This window comes from Dendrobium catenatum, unplaced genomic scaffold, assembly GCF_001605985.2.
Source record: "Dendrobium catenatum unplaced genomic scaffold, ASM160598v2 fragScaff_scaffold_188, whole genome shotgun sequence".
Taxonomy (NCBI): Eukaryota; Viridiplantae; Streptophyta; class Magnoliopsida; order Asparagales; family Orchidaceae; genus Dendrobium; species Dendrobium catenatum.
In genome coordinates, this window is record NW_021318650.1 from 311,087 (window position 1) to 327,054 (window position 15,968).

General features: G+C 35.0%; 1 protein-coding gene across 6 annotated transcripts in view; it reads right to left on the reverse strand.

Moving 5' to 3' along the window:
* Positions 1–15,539, reverse strand: part of LOC110095903 (histone acetyltransferase HAC1) — a 35,109-nt gene extending 19,570 nt beyond the window's left edge. Inside the window, exons 1-8 of one of the 6 annotated variants that reach the window (XM_028692927.1) lie at positions 15,237–15,539; positions 14,698–14,779; positions 14,422–14,583; positions 11,788–11,899; positions 11,298–11,601; positions 10,721–11,206; positions 10,141–10,541; positions 8,707–10,011 (exon numbers count right to left, since the gene is read on the reverse strand). In XM_028692927.1, coding sequence (XP_028548760.1) covers positions 8,707–10,011; positions 10,141–10,541; positions 10,721–11,206; positions 11,298–11,601; positions 11,788–11,899; positions 14,422–14,498 — 2,685 coding nt within the window. In that variant the 5' untranslated portion in view covers positions 14,499–14,583; positions 14,698–14,779; positions 15,237–15,539. Of the gene's footprint in view, positions 1–8,706; positions 10,542–10,720; positions 11,207–11,297; positions 11,602–11,787; positions 11,900–14,421; positions 14,631–14,697; positions 14,780–15,236 lie in introns of all 6 variants that reach the window. The other 5 variants (XM_028692925.1, XM_028692924.1, XM_020821604.2 and 2 more) reach the window with 5 other exon arrangements.
* Between the last annotated feature and the right edge of the window lie 429 nt (positions 15,540–15,968).

The window sequence follows — 15,968 nt, forward strand, 5'->3', positions numbered from 1 at the left end:
TTATTGTGAAAAATGCTCATCATATTAAAATATTGCTAAAGATGGCTTGGATATCAAAGTGAAAATTTTACTAATAGTAAAAATAGTTGTGGAATCCAAAAGTTGCAAAAAACATTAAAAAATTAGAAGATTTTGTTATAAAAATGTTTATATTGTAAAAAACCAAAAATTGAAAAAAAAAACATAGATGCTCGTATAAGATCTAAGAAAGCAATTATGCATTGCAAAAGACCTTACTTTGTAGTTGATTTATATTATAATGATTTAAAAACTAAGGAGGAAAGAAATCATTAAGTATTGAATTAGCCAAACAAAGAGAATGATAGTAAGGAGTTAGTTCAATTGAAAATTATAGATGATGATCAAAAATACTTTCTAGAAATGATATCAGTAAAAGTGGATGATATATTTGCGAAACTTTTAATGAATATTGTGAAAATAAGATTAATGATGTAGGACCTTAGCACCCTAATGAAAAAAAAGATTCTATTTATCGTCGTATTAGTAAAACAAAGTTGACCTGATATAAATTAACGCCTCGACCTTTGCGGCATGAAAAAATCCTTCTGAGTCTATTTACGCAATATTTTAAACCGTCTTTCTACTTAAGATTGCGAGAGGTGTCTTATGTATGCTTTTTGCCTGATAATATTCTTCTTGTGATAAGACTAGAGAGGAGGTTGAAGTTAAACTTGAATTATGGAGGGTTCAAACCTTAGAGTCTTAAAAAGTTTTTTTTTGAGTTTTAATCTAAAAATGGTAATATATGGAGTTAATTTTAGTATAACAAACCACTTAAGGATTGGACTTTGACATTCAATCATTATATAAGATAACATTTTTAGAATATCTGATTATTGTTCAGATTGATGTGAAAATAGATGTGTTTGATATTATATCAGTCAGTAATCTAAGTTGGAGGTGAAGGAAGAATGCTATGGGCTGTGTTTTATAGAAAAGTACCCCTCAAACATAACGGAAGAATTAAAAGATGGTGTGATGGCTGCCTGCAATGCTTTATGGTTCCGATATGTTGCCATTAAAGAAAGCATAATATTACTTACGTTAAGTGTGCAGAGAGAGGATGCTTCTCTGTATGAGTGTGCTTTTTAACGCCTTAGAGATTAGATTACTAAATGAGCATTTATACAGAAAAGTGGAGTAGCTTTCATTAGAAATAAGATTAGATGAGATTGCCTTAAGATATTTGTTCTACATATAAACGGCTTTTCCTTTTCGTATACTCCGGTAAGTAAAAAAGGTATTAGATTTACTATGTTAAAAATGATTAATGCAGCCTAAAAAGACTTTTGTTGGAAAATATTATAAAAATATCTTTTTTTATTAGATCAAACGAGAATTTACTTCTAATAGGACACAATGGAGAAAAAGGATTCATGTAGCCGACCCCATGTAGTGGGATAAAGGCTTGATGTTGTTGTTGTTGTTGTTCCATCCTTAGATCTTTTATAAGACCTACTCATTAATTTACAATGAATACTAAAGATAACAATTATAATACACATTATAACTTATTTATAATATATAAATTTATAATACACATTATAAAAATTTGCAGCACAATCACTCCAAATTCGTAGCCCAACCAACCCAAATTCGTAGCCAATCAAGCCCAAATTCTCATTCTAACTGATATAGAATTCAATTATTCATATTATTTTTTTAATCCCACGTTATAAGAGAGTTTAAACTAGTTGTCTTTACATAATATAAAGTACATAAAGCTTACAACAAAACATGTTATGTGAGATGACATGTATATGTCATGGTTGAATTCATCTCCATATCTAATAAAAATATTTTAAAATTTATAAGAAATATATTTAATAAACTAAAATATAATTAAAATAAATTAAAATATTTTATAGAACAGGCAACCAGGTCAAGTTCAACAGTTATTTGGTTGAACCGGGAGTTCGAATCGGTTCAAGATGGTTTGAAGCAAACACATTTTTTATGTTTGACCAGACCGGTAACTTGGCCGGTTCACGGTTGAACTAGTTGAACCAACCGAGCCTGTCCAGTCTGATTTTCAAAATGTTGTGGGAAGATGAATAATCGTATATATTTGCACTAAAATCATCACCATATTTAAGCAAAATGCACTGTAGATATTTACTCTTTATTATAAGGGAATGTAAATTTAACAAATAAAGCATGTCTAGATCTTAGGGTTCCTATAAACAAGAGGATGAGAACCCAACACAATAAGGGCCAAGAGAAAATAGCATGGACCGTAAAAAACTTGAAATAGGGCTAACATAAAAAGGATGGAGCTCTGTCTCCCCCTACACCCACAAGTTTTTTTTTTTTTTAGCCCATTGGATTCAATACATAAATATTATCGTTTGCTAATTAAATATGAAAATAGAAAATGGTCCCTGGATCTAGCAAATAAGAAAACCTACAAATCATTAAAGATTTTCATTTGATTTTTTTCTCTTTGGTTCGGCCAACTTGAAACTGAGAAAGAATAAGTACAAGCAACTTCCAATTCCATGAAATTGCAACAAATAAATTGAGCTCAATCCTTAAAGGAACATAACATGAACATAATACAACAAAAACATCAAGCTTTAATCCCACTAGATGGGGTTGGCTATATGAATCCCTTCTCTCCATTTTGTCATGTTAAGAGTCAAATTCTCATTCAAATCTAATAGAGAAAGATCATTTCTAACATGAACACAATGGAAATAAAAAAATAATTATTTTTTTAAGAAAAAGTCAAGCAATTAAATTTCTTATAAGCTAGATAATATGCAATACCTCAAGCCTCTTAAACCGTTAACAACTTTATTCAAAGTGGGAAACATTTGAAAGATTTCAAAGAAAATGAATGTGCACGACACCACATCCTTGAAGAGGAAACTTTTGCTTTTGTAGTCTCTAATTCAGGATGGAGGACAACAATATAGTACAGCAATCTCGGCAAGATGGTACAAGTACAACCATAGCAAAACAATGGTGCAGCAGAAGTAAAGCAAGTGCAATGCCAACAATACAACAATATTATAATATTAGAAGCATCTAATCAACGCAGGGAATCCTAGCCTACAAAAGTAAATAACCCTAGACCCAACAAGCTTCTACGTGTCCAAAACATTAAGGAGCAACTCTAAATACTAAAAATCATTAAGATGGGAATGATGGCTATGATCGTCTTAACATCCTGTCCATATTACTGAACAAATTTAGGTTGTAAACGGACTTCTATAGTGTTTGAGATTAGCTCGACTTCCATCAAATATTCAGTGCAGGCTGTAAACGGACTTCTTTAGTGCTCGAGATTAGCTCGACTTCCATCAAATATTCAGTGCATGCCAATGCAAGGGCAGCAGCAACAGTAGTGGGATAATACATCAGTAGGTGAGATTATCATGATGATAGGATACTTACAACTTAGAGTCAAGGGAATGAAAAAGTGATAATAACAACAACAACATCAAGCCTTTATCCCACTACATGGGGTCGGCTACATGAATCCTTTTTGTCCATTGTGCCCGATCAAGAGTCAAATTCTCATTTAGATCTAATAAAGAAATGACATTTTTAATATTTTCTAACCAAGTCTTTTTAGATCTACCTCTATCTTTCTTAATATAAATTAAATTTATTACATCTACTCTCCTAAACGGGTCATTGGAAGTCCGCCGTTTTATGTGACCAAACCATCTAAGGCGACTCTCTCTAATTTTATCTGCCATTAGAGCTACTCTAACCTTTTCACATATATGCTCATTCGTATCATGTCTCTGAGCAAAGCCACTCATCAACCTGAGCATCCTCATCTCTGCAACACTTAACTTAGTATTATGCTTCTCTTTTAATGGCCAACTTTCTGCGCCATAATGCATTGTAGGTTTAAGCAGCATCTTATAGAATTTTCCCTTAGTTTGAGTGGTACTTTTCTATCACATAACAAGCCTGATGCATTCCTCCACTTCATCCATCCAATTTGAATCCTACTAATAATATCCCCATCTATTTCGCCATCACTCTAAACAATAGACTCAAGATATCTAAAATGTGTACTCTTATTAATGACTTGATTGCTCAAAGTCACAAACCCCCGCTAAGTCTATTACTACTAAAATTACACTCCATGTATTCAATTTTAGATCTGCTCAATCAAAAACCTTTAGACTCTAAGGTTAACCTCCATAATTCAAGTTTACTTTCAAATCCATCTTTAGTCTAATCAACAAGAAGAATTTCGTCAGCAAAAAACATACACCTGGGAACATCCTCTCGCAAATCTCTAGTAAGAACCAAGGTTTAAAATTGCGTAATAAGCCTCGAGGCGTTTTTCATCCGCGAGGCGAGGTGTAAGCCTCGAGGCGGTATGAGGTATAAGCCTCACGGACGAAAAATTGCGTAAATGTGAATTTAAGTATTCTAGCATGTAAATAATAGTAAGAGTCTATGATACAATAAAAACATCTAAATGAGAAGTGAACTTAGTGGAAAACAATAAAATAGATACAATATATGCATCTCATAGCATTATTCAAAGTACAAAACTACAAATTGAAGTCTATCATAACTCCCAAAGTACAAATAAGAAAGAATATCTAAAATCCAATCATGTCCCATCACTAAATGGGTCTTTAGTGGAGGCATATTCATCTCCAATTGTATCTATGAATGGCAAATCTTCATCATCATAAATCTTACACACTTTTCTCTTCCCTATTCAATAAGAATTCTTAGTGTGATGTTAATTGCATATATTTTAAATATAACAGCACATAAGAAATTGTGATATACCATTATTTGCTTGTTGTGCTGCAGTACTAGTGGATGTATGTGGTGTGATACTAATGGATGTGCCCGCTTGATGTGCTTCACCCCTCAAGACATCCACACTTAGATCCTTTAGCTACATGTCTGATAATGATAAATCTGTCTCATCATCTATGAACCACTCATTATTAGACGCCACATCATCACACACCAAAGGATCCTCATTATCCTTCAACCCCTTGTTCCTCAACCACTTATCTCTCAACCTATTGTTGTGCATAATATACACAAGGGAGTTCATTCTGAGTGTTGAAAATCGATTTCTTCTCTTCGTTTGCACTTGACTATATGTGTTCCAGTTTTGCTCATATCCAAAGGAAGAACAAGTGAGGCTTTGTATGCACTGGCATTGTCAGGTACCACCTGAACAACCAATTGCTCCCCGATCTCCTCGACAACCCCATCTAATAAATTGAAAATGAAATCGGCATTTTTTACCTCATCTGAAGCTTAAACTGATCGTAAAAACATCGTGTCATAAGGATTGTTGACAATAATATCAATCATGCTCCTGCTCTTGACAGACCATCCATCTAACATAATGGTAACACCTTGTCTCACTCCATGTCTTTTTAATCTCATCAATACTTCGCTCTGTGTTCTACAGCTCCTTCAAAATCCATGTCCGCAACCCGTACATGGATGTTGCCTTCAACCCTCTCCCATACAACCCTACAGATCGCAACATATTGAATTAGGCCGGCGATGTCGCTACATTAAACGAAATGGCACTCTCAAAAAAGAATCTGTCAATATCCATGCACACCTGCCGTCGACCCTCTATGGTAACAGCCGCAAGCATCATCTATGCTTCTCCTCTATCCTCTCCTGGATTAATCATATACTATTCCATAGGACCCCGGGCACCTCTACTATGTATAGTGAAAGAAGAGTCATTTCCACTATCGCTCCCATAGTAAGCATCATGTTCGACCCTGTCATCAAATTGCTCATGTTGTAAATGTTTGGCCGTGATACTCTTCTTAATGTAGTAATTTTCTCCTTCAACTTATCTGACACATTCGCACAAGATGCTACGTTTTTATGTGAGGCGGATAAGTGTTCCTTCATGCAGGTAACTCCTCCCCTAACCACTTTATCACTAAAATTGCATTTCAAATACACGTATGTCTTCTTGTCGCCGCCTATGTCAACATGTATACTATACTTCCAAGAATGATCCCTCCGCAATGACGTATTTGACATTTTCTTGCCCCTAACCATGTTTCCTAATGCACAAATGCAAAATCAAACCAAAAATCTCAAAAAAATTTAAACCCTAGATTTTCTATAAGTTGAAAAATTAAACCTTGAATTTAAAAAAAAATGAAAACCGGTAGTAGAGGTGTCGTAGAGGGCGGCCGGACATGTGCTGCTCATCGGCGTGAGGCGGCGGGAAGGTCGGCCGAGGGACGCTAGGGCAGGGTCGTGTGGGGCTTTGTGGCTTTGTGTGGTTCAGGTCGGCCGAGGAACACTAGGGAGGAATGAATGGGGTATTTTATTAGGCACTTAAGTGAGTTGGGCCCGTTTGTTTGAGGCGTATTGAGCAATTACGCCTTTGAGGAGCGCCTCAGGTTCTATGAGGCGTACGCCTCTCCTGGTCCTAGAATTTCTTAAGCAATAAGGCGCCTAGGGGTGAAATTGCATAGAGGCGCACCTCTAATTGGGCAATTTTAAACTATGGTAAGAACATCCATGACTACAACAAAAAGATATGGGCTTAAGGTTGATCCTTGATGTAATCCAACTGAAATTGAAAAATACTTGGTAAAATCACCTTGTGTCTGAACAGAAGTAACAGTTCATGCATACATATCCTTAATGACTTTACTATAAGTATTATTAACCATTTTCTTTTCTAGAACTCTCCATAGCACTTGTCTTGGAACTTTAACATATGCTTTCTCTAAATCAATAAATATCATATGTAGATCCTCCTTATTCTCTCTACTTCTCCATCAAACCTCTCAATAAAAGTATGGCTTCCATAGTAGACCTACCTAGCAAGAATACAAATTGATTTTGAGAAACCGGCATGAAAAAGTGACAATAACAAGAAGGAAAAAATGAAACCTTCTTTTAAAGCCAAACTCACATAAGATGGATCTAGGAAGTGCGTAGTACTTAGCACCTCAAATTATCAAGGTATTCATCCTAAGTAAGTTGGTTGAATTTAGCATAGGGAGAAGCTTTCTTTGAAATTCATATCATTTATTTCAAAAGAAATCATAACTCCTAAATAGAGGGAGCTAAAGGTTGCAATGACTAAAGTACCCTTGTATCACAAATACAGGTTAAATAGTCATAGCAAAAAAGCAACCCCTAAAACTATGTAAAACCAACGTAAGTCTTAGAATCCATGACAACAAACTATGTGACTAGGTACATTAAGCTAAGCCTAATAAAGCATCTTATCTTTCATCAGTTGCATAACTTCATACATCAATTTTGCTTTGCCTGCTCGCATGAGTAAGTGCATTGAAGTGAGCTTTTCACCAGCAACAAGAACATTGCAGACATGTGATGCACAATGATGGTGCAATGGCTCACTTCTACTGTATGTAGATTTTAACGCTATTACTTCCTCCTCCCACACTTTTTTTTTTCTTTTATTTTGAAACATGAAAATCCTCATTACATGATTAGGAATGCACCCAACAAATGAAATATTTTAGCATATGCATTAAAGTTCTGGCCCAATCCAGTAAAGAAATAAGCCAAGGCAAGCATTACTCACTACTCAAAGAGGCAAAACAAAGCTGAAGGCATTTGAGTCATGACTTGATCACAACAGTGGGAAAATCTACTTAAAATCTGATAAAAGATACTGTATCCTAGATAAAAAATATTTTAAGAATACATAACCTAACCCAATCGTTCAACTGTCTAAAATAAATGTATTTTAGAATATAAAATTCCATCTATAATCAATGGTGCAAAATCTCCCTATTTCTTTTCTGGTGACATTGTTTTATGTGATTTCCTAAAATTTGAAGACCTTCCTATTTTAGCATCATAACAATATTTGCATGTATCATTTTCAAGGTATTTCCCATGCGAATAGGAACTGTTGAAGTAGTTGGCCTCTCAACTATATTCCATGAGATTTTAAGCTTATGATTGCCTTTATGCCATGATCTTCTATTTGAGCAGGATGTTGATATGCTCTATATTTGTAGCTTGATTAGTTTCAAAGATTCCTACTTGTGTAAATTATAAAACAACTATTTTTTCTCGACATCTATAAATTGGTGATTCGCCAAAGGTTAGTTATTCATAATGCATGTTCCATGAGATTTTAGATGTTATGGCCTTCTTCATCTGCTACATGGCGAAGATCATTGAGATTAGATGTGAAACTAAAAGTTCTTTTAAAACAAATAGTGTGAGGTATGCTAGCTTATCTCTTTTCTTTTTTCATCCATCTTTTCCCACTCTTTATTTTGTCGTTGGATTGTAAGTGTGTTAATTTTATTCAAATCTACCACATTCTTGGCTTCTTTCATTTGCATGAAATCTTAATTTTATAACACTTTAATAATCATCGTTTGTCAATCTTATTTCCTATTAGGAGATCAGTATATTTTTTTCATTGAAATTATGTTTTCATCTATTTTACTTAGCATTCATTACTAATAGAAAATGGATGTTATGTTAGATAGTTTGCTTCCTAGAAGAAATTGCATATTGAAATTGCAAACAACTTCAAAGAACATCTTATATCAGTGATAATTACACTACTATTGATGAATTTAAAGTTTTATGAATTTCAAAGTGCACTCCATATATTGTATGCTATTTGTCACACATGTGCATGAGAGAGAGAGAGAGAGAGAGAGAGAGAGAGAGAGAGAAATCTAGAATGCCACATAATCTAACCTGCCCAATCCATTGCCTCAAACTGATAATGTGATCTCTGACTTGCTCTATACTGAATAGTTCAGTCATTGATACTCCTTTTATCTTTGGTTTGCCAGACTTGCTTGCCGTAGCAGGATCAGTTGATGGCATGTTGGCTTCCTGATTCATCTCCATCTTAGCTTGAGAAGGCTCTTTACCTACTGGCTGCATTTCCTTCTTGTTAAAAGCATCAACTTCAACAGAAGGGCAATGTTCAGCAGCACTTTTTGCAGGAAGTGCGCTGTTTGACATAACATCAAGTTTGGTATCTGGTAAAGGACAACACCCGTCTACTAATGATGTATCCATCTTCACTTCAAATGCCTCACTTTTACAAGGCAAAGCTGCATCAACTTGTTGATACATATTGGATTGCCTCTCCTTGGGAACATTGATTTGATTTGTAGGAGCAGAAATCAGAGATGATTCTTCAATCTTGGGTACAAAAGAAGGGGCACTCTGAATTTTCATGCGCTTAGATGAAGGTTGTTGACAATCAGTTGTTTCGCAAGGAGATAAACCTTCTTTACTCATCACCTTATCCATGCTTGGGGACATGATATTCTTCCAGGAACCATTCATCTTGTTTGTGACACCAGTATCAGAACATTTTCGATTGCGCATTTTGACGGATGCTACAAACTTCTGCACAGGAACGCATACAGGACAATCTGCTATGTTACAATTCATATAATGATTAAACAGTTTTCTTGATAGAGCACATCGTGGAAACATGCAGTTTTTTGAATTACATGTATCAATATGCATCCATAACTGCTGAACCTTAATGCAGTTGACTTCTTCACATTGTCCTTTAGGAGATGTGCACTTACGAGAATGGAGGAGGAGTAAAAGCCACCTCTTCTGCTTAAAATAGTCTTGTTCCCTATCAGAGACATGAAACATTTTATTTGAGGATTCTGGCACAGCAGCATGTCCAACAAAAGCATGAGCATCAGGAGAGGTTTCACGTGTTTGTGCTTCATCCTTCCCTGCCATTCTTTGGTGAAATTCCTTCTGCATATGCTGCTCAAAAGAAATTTTTTCTCTGTCATGTGATTTTTGTGGAGGCTGAGAATACCAATGTTCCTTGGAAAGTGCGTCAACTTGTGATTTCACAAAGAGACAACTAAGCTCGTTTTGTGATTCTGCATTCCGTTGCTCTATTTCCCAAAGCTTTTGTGAAACCTGCGAAGACAAGGTCTGAACATCCTGAGGGCCCTGTATCTGACCAAGCAGTTGAGCACCTTTGGATAGGTTTCCAGAGGATGTATTCTTCTGATACTGATTTTGCAATTCGGAAACATGAAATTGTTCATTGACACGTGGAAGCAAAGATTCATTAGTGGATTCAAAACCATCTGCAGACATTAGCTGTCCTGAAAAATTGGAAGGCAAGGAAAAATGCCTTACGTTATCCGTATTTGATATAATTTGTTGTTGATGCATCTGATTATGCTGATATCTTTGGTTCTGAACAGCTAGTACACTTGGCTGGTTAGACTGCTGAAACTGTTGATGATGAAAATTTTGCATCTGAAGTGATTGTAGTGTCGAGTGTGTTGATTGGAAATTCACACTTCGCGAACTGTCAAGCATTTGAGGCTTCAGTTGCATTGATGGCAAACTCGTTTGACTAAGCATTCCATGATTAGTTTTTGACTTAGAATTTATGCTCGGGTTTGAATTTTGACAATTCACTGTTGATACAGCAGTTGAACCACAACCATTTATGTTTCCAGACCCAGAGAGATCAGCAGTGTTCATAGGATAACCATCACCAGCTAAAGGTAACATTTGCTGCGACATAGATGCTGAATGATCAAAAATGACAAAAAATCAGATACAATCAAACACAAAAAGCCAACAATAAGAAATTACCACAGATGACGGCCTGGGAACCAGAAAAAAGTTTCAAACAGCCCCAAAAAGCCCATACAGCATTATTGGCAAAAAAAGGTAACAGAGGTAGAAGGGACACTTACCTAGTTACCTGTAATTAAAGACTGATGTTGTTGCATACCTATATGTTGCTGCAAAGGTTTTGGAGAACCCCCATAAGAAACTGGACCAAGATACCCTTCTGGGGCTGTAGGACCATTCATGTGGTGCATGTTGCTCCGAACTAAACAACTTATACCTCCATTCATAACAGCATTGGATAAAGTATATGGAGATTTTTGCTGTATGTTGGACCTTATACCAACTCCCATTCCAACACCATGCAGTAAACGGTTGTTCTGACTTCCATCATAATGCTTTTGTTGTTGCTGCAAGACCATGGGAGAATCCATATTCGAAAATCCACCACCATTGGAAGATTCTGAGTTTATCGATATGGATTGCTGATTATTTAATCCAGGGGTTGGGATCATCATACTTGATTGTCGCATTATGCCCACAGATGATACTATACCATTTCCACCAGAATTGTGGATAACATTTACAGTTTGTGGCGGATATCCATTTGGAATCGTCCCTGTATAAAAATATGATGTAATTGCAGAAGACTACAGAAGAATATCAAGAGTTATAATAAAAAAAAGCCAGTATAAGCATAGCTTCCATACCAGTGGATGCATTGAAAGAGGCAATTTGTCCCATGCCAATTGGTCCATTATTATTAGGTAAAATATTTCCCACATTCACTGCAGTTTGCCCCATCATACCAGCACCACTGGCGGTTATCATGGTGTTATCTTGAGATACTGTAAGGCCTTTGTTTCCATAACTGGTCATGCCAGGCGTCGGTATCATTGTACTGACAGATGATGATGGCACATAATGAGCTTGTTGACTATTATTTGAGAACCTTGTTATTCTCTGCAAGCGCTGATCAATAGCTGTTGATGACATGTTGCCATAATCCTCTCCCTGCATGGTTTATAAATGTTCTAAAAGATGTAGAAATGAAAATATCCAATGAACATTCTTAGAATAAACCATACTCCGGATAACTGTATTCAATCTCGGAAAAGGTCCAATAGAAGTAAAACACAATCCGCCAAAAAGCACGTAAATCCTTATCATTGATAAAAAACACTAACTGAAAAACTTTACCTGTAAAATTGCATCATTAAATATGCGCTCTTCTAAGTGCTTAGCAATGTCAGGTAATCTTTGCATAACCTCTGAATTCGGATTATAACTCTTGCGCTGAAGAAGCTGAATGCTGAAAACAGATTAAACAGCTACCATAAGAGACAAAAGACGATCTAACAGTTGAGAATCAGTATAGAAAAACGTGGTAAAAGGAGACCATGATCATTGTCGAATGTATGCTCTATAACAAAATAACTAAAGTTGACAACATTATCAATGCCTCGGGAGTTGACAACATTATCAATGTGTTCGATTAAAAAAATACTAAATACAAATTTAACATGTGTCCGACACTCATGACTTAAATATTTTATGATTTTTTTTAAATATAATTTCTTGTATTTAAACTTTTTATTTATTTAAAATATAAAAACTAAACTTTTTATTTTATATCCATAACACCAAATCAATCGTCTGCACTCAATACCCCATTCATCGAATATTCTCATTTTCATTTCTCAATGGCGGGTCACGATTTTGGTTTCACAATAATGCCCAATGTCTTTTCTTTTTTAATTTTTATTTTTTCAATAATGCCCGATGTCATGACGTCAAATGTCATTATAATATCGACACTTCAAAATCATCCCAACATCAAAGTCTAATATTTTCTTAGAATTGATGCTCGATACTAGTCTTTTCTACACCCACAACTTGACAGCTCATCTTTATCCGACGTCGTCTTAACATCGACGACCAACGCCCTTTCAACATTGACGGCAGATGTCCTTTTGACATCAATGTCCAATACTTACTGCAAAACATCGATGCCCGACTCTCGACAGCATTTTCACCTCCTATCTCAATGCCTGATACACTACATCAACGTATGGCTCTTGATATCCTAATATTAATCATTTTAAACACAAATTCTAGTTAAATGACTTATTATTTCTAAATTATTATAATATTATACTTCTTCAATTTTCATACACTTTTTTAAAAATATAAAATTATAATATCGTGTCCCACTAGTGTCTGTATCCTATATTTTTAATAATTAAAGTGTATCGTGTCTGTGTCGTGTCGTGTCGTATCTATGTCGTTGTGCCCGTGTTTGTGCATCATAGATACATAGCTTTTAAAATACAACCTGCAGTTCTACAAACGATATAAAACTTTAACCTTTAAAAATATAGAATCCAAGATGTTAAACATTAGCCAAAAAGCGGATAATCCACCGCAAGGTTGAATTATTAGCCGAACATCATAGTAGTTACAGATATTATGGCAACAAAAAGGCATGGTATACACTCACCAACAAGCAATATTAATATTGCCCAAAGGTTTTAAAGTAAATTATATATATCTATAAATACACAATTCTTGAGTAGTGAATAAAATTATTCCATTTTCAAACCTCATAAAATATAAAAATAATAAGTAACACTTTCAAATTAAACAACACACTGCATGCCTAAACATCTAAGAGCACATCTTTTATGCAATTATCAATCAACTTGCTTGCACAAACCTTTACAATAGATGGTCCGATCCCATTCTCACATGAGTAGTCTTTTAAAAGTTTTCCCATACATGTGCCACAAGTGCATCATAATTGTGATTAAAAAAAACACATACGACAAGATGAATCTATATCAAAAGGTTATAAAAGAAGAATATTCATTAAAAAAAAAAGTTTCTAAAGAAAGCTTGAGATAACAATCTTTGAATGATAGATTTAAGTAAAAGGATTTAGTAGATGAATTTCAACACAAATATTAGAATTTTAACAAGCAACGGACATGCAATTCAAATTAGATGCAATATGTTGGTCAATTAGTTTCTGCAATTGTCCTGACAACATAAGTTATGAGCTTACCATAATGCCATGGTACTCATGGAACACTAAATAATCAGAATAACTAGCAATAAACATAATCATAGTTTATGCATGAATGCTTGACTACTACAAGACCATGTGTGTAAGTAGAGGGACTGGAACTAGCTAAATTGTTTAGTATTTGTCATGGATTTTGAGTTCCCCCAACTACCTTGAACCTCACAGTTAGCAACATTAATTTAAAGGTCACAACCATCTTGAACCGTAGGGTTAGTAGTAACAAGTTAAAAGCTAAATATAGTGCATAGATCAATAAAGAAAACTACATCTATTGCCCCGTAGATGAAGTCACGAGGTCAACCATGAAAAAACAAATATTGAACTTCAAAGCAAAAACACAAGGTGTCCTACAGCATTGAGAGTTTTCCTTCTCTGAAATATGAATTATTTTAGGCATAATCGTGAAGCCTGGAAAATGAACTTCAAACCACATCATGAAACTCTTTTGAAAACTTTCATATTAATCTACTAATAATAACTAAAGTAAAGCTAGTGCACCATAATCCTGTTTGCTACTCAAAAAACTAAAGAAAAGTTATCATAGTTAATAGTACAAGCTGACTAGCTCACTTAAGCATAAGCAGCAATCAACAATTTTTCAAACAAGATACAAGATGCATCATTGGTGATAGTAAACCACGGTATTTAGCAATATATGTTTGAAAAGCATTGTGATTTATTACATAAGATAAAAGTAAGTAACAGTAAAATTGTAATTTAAGAAGCACATTTCGTGGATTTAGACTCACATATAATCCTGTATCCTCTTGCGCTTGATCAACAGCTCAGGGTCCGTTTTATGCGCATGATTGCCTATACTTTGCATTTGGGAAGACAATGAATTGACAGCCAATTGAGATAAACCAAACACCTGCTGCCCAACCTGTGTAGGCACTTACCCGGGTATCTGCCTAGACAAATGTGTCGGTACATTAATCTTCTTCTTCTATTAAAAAAACTGCAAGATCAATCAAAGCACAAGCATCATAGTTTTTTGCTTCCGTACAGTGAAATTCAGAACTCACCACCAAATTCAAAACTTTCTCTGAGCAAACCTCAGTAGCAGCGAACTACATCCTATCAAGTGCCAGAATCTCTTCCATGCACCTTCATATACAATAATTAAGCAGCCATGTTCGTTAGACAGAATAAAAGGAATATAAGCACACCATATTTTAAAGCTCGACAAGGAAGATGGATTTAACAAAATGCTAATCTTTCAAAGCAGTAACCTAAAGTACTTCGACGAACAACGCAAAGTTCCCACCATAATAAACCGCGATAACAAACCGGGCATTTAGATGCAGTGACGTCCAATATAGATTGAAAAACGTAATTTTTCACAAATTCCACGCACGCATCAAATCCCTAGGCATCCCATGACATCCTCACGACAAGTAACTACGGAACCAATACAGAAGCCCGAAGAATTGCTTGAATAGGGCTTCTGAATAAAAACAACCAAACAAAAACGTCTATGTTCCATTTACGCGAGCTTAAAAACCTTTTGTCATTGGTGATTCAATTGAAAGGAACAGAAAGAAGGAAAACAAAATAAACTCACTCGGTGCATTTCACGTAAAGCTGTACGCGGAAGAAGCGATTGAAGGCGAAACGAATCGTGATCGGGATCAAGACATCCGCAATGGGGACGGGGAAAAACCGGAAGACGAAGCCACAAACTAATTTCAGATCTTTTGAGAGCTCCTCGGATTGGAAAGGGTGCCCAAGCGTGAATCTTTACAGTTGTTTCGGAAGAACAAAGATTCGTGCCCTAACGTACCATCTTGCTGGGTGAATTCTAATTCTCCTCTTGACTTCTCCCGACAAAAGTTCTAATTTTATTTTGAAACAAAAGTTTCGATCCTATTTTTGTGGGGTTTTTTTTTTCTATTTTTAAGGATTTAAAGTCGATTTTTATTTCGGTTTCCATATGATCACAGTTTCAATTTTAATAGTTTTGATAATTTATCGATTTCGGAATTTAATTTTAATTATGATTTTATTTTATTTTTTAATATAAACGGCTTGTCTAAATATATAATTAATAATTTAATACACATAATAATTCGGGAGTAAATTTTAAGGAGCATGAATTATTTGGCGTTTTTAATAAAAAATGTCAAAATTTTGATTAATTCTGTTTCTATAGAATTAGCTAAACTGTTTAGCTAATTCTATTGAATACCAATATTTTTACTTAGCATCATTAGCAATGTCATTAACTGACATCATTAGCAATGTCATTGCTAATGATACTTAGTGAAAATGTAGGTATTCAATAGAATTAGTCAAA